The 13,576-nt window shown below is 46.4% G+C and overlaps 1 protein-coding gene across 1 annotated transcript in view; it reads left to right on the forward strand.

Moving 5' to 3' along the window:
• Window positions 1-10,577: 10,577 nt before the first annotated feature.
• Window positions 10,578-13,576, forward strand: part of FNDC1 (fibronectin type III domain containing 1) — a 113,294-nt gene continuing 110,295 nt past the window's right edge. Inside the window, exon 1 of the mRNA XM_043457427.1 lies at window positions 10,578-10,878. Within this exon, the coding sequence (XP_043313362.1) occupies window positions 10,767-10,878 (112 nt within the window). The 5' untranslated portion in view covers window positions 10,578-10,766. The remainder of the gene's footprint in view (window positions 10,879-13,576) is intronic.

The following is a 13,576-nucleotide window of genomic DNA, read 5'->3' on the forward strand; positions in this document are numbered from 1 at the left end:
TTTGGGGAAATGGAGATGCAGTAAGAAAACACCTCAAATGTTTGTCTTCTGCTGTTATTTAAAAGCAAATACAGAGTAGCATAGACATTAGAACAGGAAAAATCATTAAATATGGGGCAGAGCAGTCTTGCCAGTGTGGATCAGGAGAAAGATTAGCTCAGAATTAAGGTGCAGACAGAGCATGAATTGTCAGTAGAATGATGATGTGGGGATGAATTAGAGCTAGATTATGAAAGAAAAAACAAATAAATAAAAGCAAATACAGCGAGGGCTGTGCCTGCCCTGTCTGGGGAAGAAGCTTGGCATCCTGTCCTCTTGTGGGGAGGTGGAGTCATGTGACCGAACCAAGCCAATCAGGTGCTGCCTCCTGAGAAACACAAAAAATGGAAAACAGTTGGGGATGATCAGTTACAAAGGGGTACCTTAAAGAATCTGGCTAAATGTTTCTGCCCTAAGGCTCTGCTGTTCCATTTTTGTTATTTTTCAGTTGCTCAGTCATGTCTGACTCTTTGTGACCCCTTGGACTGGGGCACGCCGGGCTTCCCTGACCTTCACTATCTACTGAAGTTTGCTCACGTTCACGTCCATTGAGTCGATGATGTTATCTAACCATCTCATTCTCTGTTACCCCCTTCTCCTCCTGCCCTCAATCTTTCCAGCATCAGGGTCTTTTCCAGTGAGCTGGCTCTTCACATCAGGTGACCAAAGTATTGGAGCTTCAACTTCAGCATCAGTCCTTCCAATGAATATTCAGGATTGATTTCCTTTAGGATGGACTGGTTTGATTTCCTTACTGTCCAAGGGACTCTCAAGAGTCCTCTCCAGCACCACAGTTCAAAAGCGAGACCTTGTTATTAATCCTATTCTCCTAATGCTGTGCTTTCTAGTTTTTCTTTCAAATCTAGCCTGGGAGTGTCTTTCTTGTTTGTCAATAATAGAAAGAATATGTGTATTTAATATTTTGACAAATGCCTCTAGTTGCTCTCCAAGCTGAAGTAACAATTTAAACTTCCACCGACAGTTGGAGGCTTTGGGGCTTCATTTTGATTTTCTTTGAACAGTTGGGTGGTGTTACTCAGTTTTTCTGAAACTATGGCACTTCGATTCCTGATAGAGTGATTTTATTTACAAATGAGTGAATGAAATGTCATTTTCTCCAGTGGGTTGGCCAATAAGTAACTTATTTATTATTTCTAGAATGCGACAGGCTTGTATTATCTTGCCAGAAGTATAGCTGATGAAATGGCCCAGGTTCAAGTTAATTTTATTTATAAGTGGAGTGGTTCACAAAGGATATGAACCACAAACTTGGACTTGAAATATTCCAAAATTGAATATTCTCACATGGTCACCTTAGCAACTGTAAACAGTGACATAATCATCAAGTGTCAGCAAGAAGAATTGGCAAGTATTGTACAAAAAGTTCCTCTAATTCATATCATGTTTGCCAATTGCTTTATTCTTATTTTAAATATATATTAAGAAAACTGTCTGTAGAAGCAGAAGGCATATGAATTTGAAGGCATTTGAAAAAATCAGATCCTCCATGTGGGAAAATACCATCACTAAAAGCAATACACATGGGGTTCATTGCCCCAGGTGACTTATGGATAATGGGAACCATAAATAAAATTGAACAATATTGAGAACTTAACTGCCAGGAATTGGATGTACCAGGGCGAGTATGGAGAAATGAAGTTATGCCTTGTATATTCATATACAATTACCACATTGGCTGTCAAATATTTTGAATAGCACTCCAGCTCTTAGGTAAAACCTTGCAAAGCCCCTGTGCCAGTATTATAATTCTCTCTCCTCTGGACGTTTTCCATTATTCTCTAAATTTCAACAAAAGTATGTAGAGAGAGGGGAGGAGATAAAGTCAAATGTGCTTTTCCCCTTTGACAGCCAACCTGGTAATTGTATGTGAACATACAAGGCAAAATTAAATCGATGACCACTGTGTGTTATATAGGATCTTAGAAAGGAGGATCACTTGAGTAATGAAGTTGTGTTGTCTTGTTACTAAGATACGGGGAGAAGATTGCCTTTCACATGACAAGCAATGCAACAGCAGAGAAATTGCCAAGTGCCTGAAATAGATAAAGGTTAGTTGCCAAGTCTGCCCGTATAGAGAGCTGATGAGAATGGAAACCCCATGCCTCTCATATTTCATAATCGAGAATGGTGTTTGCTGTGTGGAGCTTTTCATTTTTTTTTTTAAACAAGAGGAAATCAGGCAAAAATTTAATAGCATGTATTTGTGGGAGAGACCCAGGAAAACTGAGTAACTCTGAGAAGATCTTTATAGATAGTATTCATCAGTTTCTGGACTCTGCCTTGTGTTTTGAGTTTCTTAAGACTTTTTAAAACATGAAGGGATATTAAGCTTTATCTAATACTTTTTTCTGAGTCAGATAAGAAGAGCATATGTTCTTTCTCCTCTAATCTATTAATGTGATAGATTGCACTTATCTGGAAGATAGTGAGGGATGGAGGAGCCTGGTGGGCTGCAGTCCATGGGGTTGGAAAGAGTCAGACACGACATAGCGACTGAACAACAACAATAACATTTATCCTAATGTTAAACCTCCCCCTGAATCCCTGGGATGGAGCGTATTTGGACAAGATATATTTTTGTTTTTATGCTTGACTGGATTTGGTGTTAAATGTTTTTTAGGATTTTTCCATCAATGTTTACCAATTATAATGTCTTTAATTTTCTCTTATCATGTCATTTTTTGTCTAGTTTTGGCATTAAGGTTATATTAACCTCATGGAATTCTCCTGGAGGAGCAGCTCCTCATTTTACATTTAAAAGATAGGAATAATTTTTCCTGGAAAGTTATGTAGAATTTGCTCATAAAATTGGCTGACCTTGCTATTTTCTTTACAGGAAGATTTTAAACAACTGATTAAATTCCTCTAATAATTGTTTCAGTAGGACCATTTGGACCTTCTCTTTCTTCTTGAGTCAAGTTTAGTAAGATAGTTTTCCAGGAACCTATTTCATGTAAGTTTTCAAATTTATTGCCATTATATTTATGAGCAGGTCAAGTAATTATGATGAACAGATAAAACAATTATATAATTCATAGTATTTTCTTTTGCTTTTAATATTTGCTGTTTATGCAATTGTGTCTTCCTTTTCTAACTCCTATTTACCCTTTATTTGTGCCTTCTTTCCTTTTTATTTGTCTGAAAATGCCTTTATTTGGTTTGATACTTGAAAGATAATTTTGCGAGGCACACAACTCTAGACTTGAGGTCATTTTCTCTCAAAGTCTAGAGACACTATTCCCCCATCTTCAGGCTCCTGTTGTTAAGACTGCTCTTCAGCTTAGTCCTTTTGTCCGTGTTCTCTTTCTTAGTATTTTCGATCTTTGTATGGATGTGCTGCAATCTTGGTAACTTTTTCTGACCAGCCTTCTAGTTCTCTAATTGTCTCTTCTACTATTCCTAATCTGCTCTTTCACTATCCACTCAGCTTTTATTATCCATGGTAGTACTTTTCATTTATGAGTTGTTTCAGCTATTGATCAAATCATTATTCATTTTTTATTTTATTTTTACTTCTTTACATAGATCACATATAATCATTTAACATTTTGAATCTAATCATCTCATATCTAAAGTACTTGGGAGCCTAAGTCTTGTTTCTGCTGACTCTTCTCAGGGTGTTTGGGGTGCACTTTTGTTTGGAGAGGTTTTGTGTTTGTTTTGTAGAGACGGAAGATATCTCTAACTATAGGCTGCTGTAGTGGTTGAGGGCACTTGGATTTAGTCTCTGCCTTTTGGTAAGCCCAAGGATTAATCTTGGGGCCCCATGAGAGCTTCTTACGCATCACCCCATACCACACTCTGTTACTTCTCACAGTATCCTCTCTACACATTTACTTCTTTCCTGAAACCCTCACCCAGGCCTTTATGCTTTCTATCTATGCTTTATGGATTATGTCAGTAGCCTCCTTACTGCCACTTTGCCTTGAGTCCCTCCCCATCCAATCTGTTTGCCCAATTCATCTTTCTAGAGTGCAATTCTGATTTTATAGTGTAAATCCCTTAGGATTGTATTGCTTCTCACTGTTTTGAACGTCCTGCCCCTAGGTTATCTCACTTGTACCTCACAGTAACTTTGTAAAGATCAGCTGGCTGCTTTCTGTTTGTGCCTTCCTCTGGCCTTCAGAGCAAATCCAACCCCCCAGTCTTGCCTTTCCATCCTTTTATCACCACTGTGTCCTACCTTTGAAACTGTATGATTTAATCCCTTACACACATCACAGTCTAAACAAGACTGAAATTTTCAGTCTTGAATGGATAATTCAGGCTTGAACGGATGAATGCAGCCCTGGTCGGGTAGCAGCGTCCACATCTAGTGGGTATCAGAGCCAAGGCAGGGGGTAGATAGTGAGGGGTGCGGCTCCTCAGTCCACCTGCCAGACGTCGTGTCTGCTCCCCCAAGCTGCTTCCAGATTCCTGACCCACAGACACGATGAAGAACACTCTAGGAGCATTGCTTTAAGCCACCAGCATTTGGAATAAGTGGAATGCAATCTTTCTGAAAAATAGACAGAAAAAAAAAAAAAAACCGAGCAGAAATACAAAATACCAAGCCTGAAATATCCTTGGGTAACCATTCAGTCATGGGTATGAGATGGGGTCAGGCACAGGTAGGTGGAAGGTGGCCACATATGTGTTTTCTTAGCGCACGGCCGGGGCCAACTTCTGAAACTGCCAACTGCAACTCAAAGACCATACTTTTTGAGCCCTGGTTTCACCCCAATTTATTAACACCTCCCCCCAGCTGGGCCCCTCCAATCACACAGAATTAGAGTGGATGCGCCCGATGTCTGCCTATGGAATGCACACACAGGGTTTAAAGCATTGGGGAGAAAAGGAAATAAGGTAAGGGTACGGAGAGGCAGGGCTTCCCTGGAGGCTCGGACAGTAAAGAATCAGCCTGCAGTGCGGGAGACCTGACTTCAATTCCTGGGTCTAGAAGATCCCTTGGAGGAGGGCATGGCAACCCACTCCAGTATTCTTGCCTAGAGAATCCCATGGACAGAGGAGCCTGGTGGGCTACAGTCCATGGGGTCGCAGAGAGTCAGACATGGCTGAGTGACTAAGCGCAGCACAGGGAGAAGCACACTGAGAACAACTCCTGTGAGCTTCGTGGTCTAAGATCACGGCCCCCTGGATTGTGACTTGTTTCTCTCTGACCTAAGCATGAGCTCTTTGAGGCAAGGGCTGCCTGAGTCTCAGCCACATTTGTATCCTCAGACCCTAACACATCACTTGACACAAAAATATCTGTTCAATAAAGGTCCTATAAAGGAATACACATCGAAGAATTGATGCTTATGAATTGTGGTGCTAGAGAAGACTCTGGAGAGTCCCTTGGACTGCAAGGAGATCCAACCAGCCCATCCTAAAGGAAATCAATCCTGAATATTCATTGGAAGGACTGATGCTGCAGCTGAAGCTCCAATACTTTGGCCACTTGAGGCAAAGAGCCAACTTACTGGAAAAGACCCTGATTCTGGGAGAGACTGATGGCACAAGGAGAAGGGGTGGCAGAGGATGAGATGGTTAGATGGCATCACTGACTCAATGGACAGGAATCTGAGCAAACTCTGGGAGATAGTGAAGGACAGAGGAGCCTGGCCCATGGGGTCCCAAAGAGTCGGACATGTCTTAGTGACCGAACAACAACAACAAAGGAATACGTTAATGAACAATTTCCCTCAATATAGCCCAAGCCCTAAGCCCGTTGACAAGAGGTAGAGGACAGAATTGGAATATTTACCTGCTTCCATTTGTAGTAGGTGTGACTTATGACCCCATGATACAGGTCTGTCGGCTTGTCTATCATGGCAATAGAAACATTCTCAATTAGAATATTTAACAGTTTCTACGTTAGGCTAGGTATCTGATGTCTTAATCCTTAATGTTTCACAAAGTCCCGGGATATCTGTATGAAGGAGAACTTGCCTTGACAGTGGCCTTGCAGGGGGAACAAGTCAGAACTTCTGTGCAGAGGAACCAAGCTTCAGGCATTGATGGATTCACAACAGTGTGTTTAAGGAGCACCTTCTGAACTCCAGAAGATGAATGATGTAGTAGTCAGGTCTTGGTAAGTGCTGGCTCAGAAGGATCGCTCACCTTTTGGACGAAAAGGAGGTGTGTCTGATAAATGTAGTGGACATGGGGCAGACAAACGTATTTTTATCTGCACTCTCTGCCTTGGTCCTCATGAGAATCTGATGGTTGCCATGGAGATGCCACAGTGATGCCTTGGTGCCATGGCAAAGACATTCACTTGGGGTCAGATGCGTGGGCTGGACTCTCACCATCATGGGTCACTAGTGGGGTGGACAAGACACACACCCTCTTGGGGCCTTGGTTTTCTCACTGTAAAATCACAGTGGTGCCTCTGAGGTTACTGTGGGACGTGGAACAAAATGGTCACTGCTCCGGACAACTGGGTGAAGCATCATTTTACTTTGCTTTTCTCTTCCCCCCTTTCCCCTCTGTTTATGGAAACCAAGAGGCTGATGTTTTCCTCCAGGTCTGATGTGCTTGAATGAATACTCTCCCCGCATCACCCCAAGTAGGCATGAGTATGCTTTCTCCTTCATTCTGTTTCTCTGTCGAGTCTTTTAAACGTCGTGTGCACACCGCCATTGTGTAATAGGTATTGTACAATGTCACAGTGAAGATACACACTCAAATGTACGGCTTAAAAAGGAACCAAAGAGCCAAGAGCCAAACCGAAGCCAGAACAAGACTTGATGTCAGACGACAGTCTGAGACACACGCTGTCAACACCCTCCTGGAGTTGGTCCTGGATGGCATTTGAACTTGGTTTCTATTTCTCCACACGAAACAGAAGAGCATTTTAATCTACTTTGCCACATAAGAATGCCATGACAATGTGTACGGAGAGTGCTGAACTCTTTGAATGCATGGTTGTTTAAAAAACTAACTAGAACCAGAGATGGTGTGTGTGGACACAGACTGATTTGCTTAACTAGGCATAAACCATAGAAATAACTTGGAGGCAGGCTAGTAAGTGATCGTAATTAAATAGCTGATGATCTGCCTAGCCCAAGAGTGACATTGCTCTGTTTTGCTTTGATAAACAAAATAGAGCAACAACTAGGATCTTGAGAAATTATGTGAAAAAATAATGAAGTCTATCTGGACAATTGCAACAATAGAATGGGCAAAGAAATGACCGGAAGGAAGGACACTTCAGACAGCTTATATATTTGAGACGATCACATTCAGGATAGATGACCACGGTTCTTAGGTCAGGTGTTTTGAGGTCTTTTAAAAGGTTTTAAGGATATCAAACCAGTCAACCTAAAGGAAATCAACCTTGAAGATTAATTGGAAGGACTGATGCTGAAGCTCCAAAACTTTGGCCACCTGATGTGAAGAGCCGATGCATTGGAAAGACCCTGATGCTGAGAAAGATTGAAGGCAGGAGGAGAAGGGGATGACAGAGGATGACAGAGCATCACCAGCTCCATGGACATGAATTTGAGCAAACTCCGAGAGATAGTGAAGGACAAGAAAGCCTGGTGTGCTGCAGTTCATGGGGTTGCAAAGAGTCAGACACAACTTAATGAAAGAACAACAACAAAAGGCTTGAGAAAACTTTGAAGTTTCTTTTATGACTTTTAAGATTAAACACATTCTCAAGTTTGTAATCAAATCAGGATTCAGACTCATAAAAGTTAGTTATTTCATTTACTATTGAACAGTCCATGGCCAGTTGTTCTGATCCAAAATGGAAAGTTGTCATCCAAATGGAGAGTTGGAGGTGATTTCGCCTCAGACTTTACCCCGAAATGTCCACAGAAGAAAGTGACTCTAATAAGCTGGGGAGACAGGTGAATGCATGCATGTTTCATGAGGAAGGAAGGAGGGGAGAGAGGAAGAAAACTGCCCTTTGGTGAGCCTTCCCTGTGAGCTTTGCTTCTCATGTGATCATTTTATTAAAACCAAATCCAAAAGTGAAATCCTAAAATAACAAACATCCTGGTGGAGAATTAATAACTAGGCTAAGACCAGTAGGACTTTGGGTGTTGCCAGTTCTCTTTTTCCCTCTGCTCCCTCTCATCCAGTCGGTCAGAAAATCATCCAACCTGCATCTTCAAGCTGTACCCCGAGTCTCACTGGTTCTCATCCCCTCCATGGCTGTCCTTTAGGTCCAAGCACCATCTTTCCTCACCTGGACCATCAGAGCCTCCTTACTGGTCTTTCTGCTTCTATGTAAATCTTATAGTGTCACTCTTATGATCAGAATCCTCCAATGCACCATTTTCCAGAATAAAAGCCCAAGCCCTTACTGTAGCCTGCGACATCCTTACTGTGATGCTCCTTATCCTTTAAAACTCATCTCCTGCTAACTTGTAATCACTGCTGTTTTTAGTGTTTTAGATCTGCAGTGCCTGGAGCAGTGTCAGGCATGGAGCAGATACACAATAAATATTGACTGAATGGACTAAATGAATGGCACCTGATCAATCAGCATTTCCTGGAAGTCAGTCTAGTCAAAGCTATGGTTTTTCCAGTAGTCATGTATGGATGTGAGAGTTGGACTATAAAGAAAGCTGAGCGCCAAAGAATTAATGCTTTTGAATTGTGGTGTTGGAGACGACTCTTGAGAGTCCCTTGGACTGCAAGGAGATCAAACCAGTCCATCCTAAAGGAAATCAGTCCTGAATATTCATTGGCAGGACTGATGCTGAAGCTGAAACTCCAATACTTTGGCCACCTGATGTGAAGAACTGACTCATTTGAAAAGACCCTGATGCTGGGAAAGATTGAAGGCAGGAGGAGAAGGGGATGACAGAGGATGAGATGGCTGGATGGTATCACCGACTCGATGGACATGAGTTTGAGTAAGCTCCAGGAGTTGGTGATGGACAGGGAGGCCTGGTGTGCTGCAGTCCATGGGGTCGCAGAGTTGGACATGACTGAACGACTGAACTGAACTGAACTCTGTGCTTGGTACTGTGATGACCTTTTTGGGTGGCAGACAGGATATAAATAAAAATCTTTATTCTCATACTCCTGCAGATGGGGGCAGGTACTGGTCAGGACTCATAGGTTATGTGGGATAGAAACCCCACTCCAACTTAGCCAAAGGAAAATTTGTCTCCCGGAAGCAACCTTCAGGAAGTGCAGGGCAGAGGTTGGAGCCCAGGACTTGCCCACCTGTGCAATTCTTTCTCCCTAATTGGTTCTCCTCCATCTGGGCATCTTTGAGGAAGGGCATATTTCAGCCTACCTCAGACTTTTTCACCAGGTCCAATGAGAAAAGTCCTGACTTTGACTGACCTGGCTTGGGCCACCCGCGATCCTTGGACCAACTGCGGTGGGAAAGAAGGAGGTTAAGAGGGGATCCCCACCGGAGCCCCCTGGAGTAGAGGAAGGGGTTATGTTCCCGAAATAAAAGCAGAGAGGAGGGACTTGCTGGGGAGACAAATACCAAGGCTCCATGAAACAGTGGGGAAACATTTCAAAACAAGGGAGTAATTAAACATCAAAATGATTGCAAATTACAAGAGCTCTGGGAGCTCACAGACCTTGCAGAATAAAGGAAGAACGAATCCTCACTGGGACCCAGGGGAAAGTTTTCCGGAAAGGCAAACCCTAGGATTCTGCCTTTGCTGGGTGCTCACCGGGGCAAGAGGTACCTGCCAGGGCTTAACGGCGTGGATGCGCTTCCTTTCAGAAAAGAGACGCTGCGTTTCCCTTTTTCATCAGTCTAGCATTCGTCTGACAACCTTTCCCTCTCTGCAGAAGGACACAGGTCTGGGGACCATCACAGTGGAGAGCTACCTCGACCTCAGGTTGTGAGCTGCAGCCCCACCGGGACGGCCAGGAGGCTGCTGGCGACCCTGGCACCTGCGCGCAGGGCGCGGAGCGGCCGGTTGCAGGCGTCCGGGTCACCTCCAGGGGCGCTGCCAGTCCGCTTCCAGGCGGGGAGCTGACCACAGACAGACAGGTGGAAATCGGGATGGGGAACCCTAAGCCGTGTTATCATCACAGAGATCCCAGCAAGCGAGAATAGGCCAGCGCTCCGCCTCTCCGCGCGTTTACAGAACGCTTCCTTTGAACCCAGTTCACCGGTCCGCACAAGACAGCCGGGGGCATTGGTGTCCAAGGACACGAACACCCCCTCTCTGATGCGGGTGTGGGGAAAGCGGGGGTGAGCCGCAGGGGCGACAGCCGCGTGCTGATCGAGGTGAAGGAGCCTGGCCAGGGTCCCCACCGGGGACGCCAGAGGTCTTTATTTAAGGTGACAGAGGCACACCCGGGCTTGGCGACGACTGGACGTGATGGGCCCTTTCCTGAACCAGTAAACCAGAGGAGGTTAGACACCCGGGGCGCCCCGCAATCCCTGCGTTTTCAGACCCACCCAGCGGTTTTCCGCCGCTCTCGAGCACCCGGAGCCCCGGCCCCGCGCCCCGCCCGCCTCGGGCCGCCACCCCCGCCGCCCTCGCGCCGGCAGGGGGAGCCCGCGCGCGGCTAAAAGGCGCGGCCGGCGGCCGGCGGCCTCAGTGCGGAGCGCGGCGGCCGGGGCGCGGGGTCGGGAGCTCTCGGCGCGGGGCCAGGGGCGCGCGGGCGCGGCGCAGAGCGCTCAGACGCACACCGACGGCGGGGACCCGACGGCAGCCCCTCGGCGCTCCCGGACTCTAGCCCAGTGCCCGCCCGCCCGGCCCAGTTGGCCGCGCACCCCGGGGCTCGCGATGGACCCCGAGGTCGGGGCGTCCCCGCGCGCGCGGCGCCCGCTGCCCTGGGCGGCGCTGCTGCTCCTGGCCGCGCTGTTGCCCGTCATCTCCCCGGCGGGGGCTGCTCCAGGTACGCGCAGTCCCGGGCTCGGCCGCCGGGCTCTTGGCGCCCCTCTGTCCACTTTCCGTGCGCCCCTTGACCGCCTGTCGCTCCGGGCACCGCCGCCCTCCCTGCTCTGTACTGGCTGCATGTCGGTTCCCTGACCTGCGCGTCCTCATCGCGGAGGGGCGACTGGGGACGAGGGGTCCGGGTATTCGGTGCCTCGCGCGCGGGAGGCGAGCGCAGGGATAAGGTTAGCCGCAGGGGACCTCAGCTTCCTCGTTTCAACTTTGCCGTCGAATGCCCGGAATCGGACATCCCAGGAGCATTCAAGCAAAGAATAGCTGGGGGGCGCGGGAGGAAAAGAAAAGCGACCTGTCGGCGCTGAGGTGGGAGTGGGGGCGATGCTTTCCTTCGCCCAGAATTTTCCCTCCGGGGCATCCTTCTCTTCCTCCTGTTCACCTGCCCCCGAGGCAAGGATGCCTGGTGTGTGGTGGACGGTTCCCCGGAAACCAGAGGGAGGCGGACAGGCAGGATACGTCCACGAACGCGGGGACAGCCGTGAGCCGCCGCGGGGCGGCCGGGTACCTCGGGGCCCAAGGGGAAGCCGCGCTCTTAGGGTGCATCTCAGTGGGAACTTTAGACCTGGGAGAGGACTTCTGTCTTGAGAGGAGAGAGAGGGAAATCGGGAGTCGGTTCGGTAGGACCTCACCCTTCCCCTAAGGCCGAGGCTGGGCACGGGGTGGATGCATTCTTCGGAGGCTGAAATGTGAGCAACTGCTTTTCCGAAAATGCCAGCGCGCTGTGTTCACATTTCTCGTAGGTTTCCCGCAGAGAGAGACAAGGTTTTTCGTCCCCAAGCCGTTGGTGGCCTTCGTTTCCACCTCCTGTGCAGGCATTTCCACACGACACCGCGTGGCTTTTATTTATGTCATCGGTTTGTAGGAATCCAAGAAATGGACATTTTTGTTGATACTGTTCACTCCCAGCTGGGTTATAAAAAATTCAGATGCGATTCCAAGGAGGGCTACTTGCTTTGTGAGACTATTTCGTGTCTTGATTGCCCTCTTAACTACAGGTGAAAGGGGGAAAGGGCCACTCTGTCTGGTGACTCTTTTTGGTGGGTGCCTCATATGTAACGCTTGCTTCAGGATTATGCCAAGTGCTGAGATGCCAGAATGCCACTTGTTCATAAAAGGCAGTTCCAGCTGTGGGTTTTTTCCTCTCTGTTAGTTACTTCTAGGAAAGCATTGTCTGAATATTTTTTTTTATAGTATTTTATCAACAATAAGGCTATTTTAAAGCCTTTCGACTCCCCCACCTACAACCCATGGCTTTTGTTTCCCCCTCTAAATTAAAATTCTCTGAATGTTGAAAGAGTTTTTGTATCAGAAAACCGACTGAAACTGGAGCCGGTGCCATGCTGGCACTTTACAGCCTTGGACCTGCTGGACTGCACTGACACCTGCTTGATGGGTTACGTTTGAGTGGGTCTGAAGTCGGGGTGGCTTGTGATTGCTCCCGGGACCCAGCTGTGTTCTCTGCGGCTTCTCCCCTCGCCTTCTGCTCCGTAAATCACTGAGCTGTGGAATGTTGGAGCTGGAACGCTTGTTGGCACTTCCCTTTACTGTGTTGACGTGGGATTTGCAGGAAAATGATGACCAGACTAGAGCAGACAAAGGAGGACAAGCGTATTTTGAAATGCATATCCACTGATTTAAATGATAGAAGGAAAGGAACAGATGTAACCTGCCCAGAGCTCCCCGTGCTGGGGAAGAAATCGGGGTCACAAAATGTATTTCATCTGCTTCTCCGGAAGGCTTCCTCTCTGTCTTGCTGTAATAGCTACAGTCACTGCCCCAGACTTGTACTCTGGGTGTTATAGCAGGGATGTGAGCACACTGCTTCCTCTCTGGCTCAACTGATGTATGGGCTTAGCAAGCTTCTTGAGTCAGAGCCTCTCCTAGTCCCCAGACCTGTGGGACCAGAATCCCTGCAACGAAATCCCCCAGAGACAGATTCCTAGTGGTGGACCCACCACAGCTCAGAGGAACTTTCTTTAAAGCAGAGATGATTTGCAAGGCATGCTGAAGACCTAAATAAACCCTTCATCTTGATGGCCAAATAAAATGTAAAACGAAATAAGCATGTGATGCCTTTCACCCCCTCCGCCCTCCCTACAATAAAATACAACCCAACCATTAAAATTATGATTGCACTTGTCAGTCTGATAAGATAGTTTTCTAGAAACCATATGAGAGGACACACACACTGTCATATATTTATAATGGTTATCTTAGGGTGGTTAGGGGTGATTTATTTTTCTCTAAAGCTTGAAAACTCTTTCAGGGAATCCTCAAGGTCAAAGTGATTTTCAAAGTAATACTAAGATACTATTTGCCTTTTTCACAGTGTTGGTATCTGTGGAGACAGTGCAAAAGTTTAGTGGGAAAACTGGTGGTGCTTTAGGGTGAATCTTGGCATTGGTGCCCTCATGAACTCAGGGTCATTGCATCTTTCAGACTTAGAAAGAAAGGGTATGCTAGTTTCAGCGAAGAATGTCCTTGGTGCAAGAGTAAAAATGATAGATTTTACCAAATCTCTACCCTTGTATGCATGTCTTCTTTTTTTTTTTTTTTGCATGTCTTTTTAATATGCTGTGTGAAGAAATGGGAAAGGCATGATTAGTACTTCTGACAGCCCACATTCATCAGTGAAGTGGAAGTGT

The sequence above is a fragment of the Cervus canadensis genome, chromosome 33, assembly GCF_019320065.1.
Source record: "Cervus canadensis isolate Bull #8, Minnesota chromosome 33, ASM1932006v1, whole genome shotgun sequence".
Lineage (NCBI taxonomy): Eukaryota > Metazoa > Chordata > Mammalia > Artiodactyla > Cervidae > Cervus > Cervus canadensis.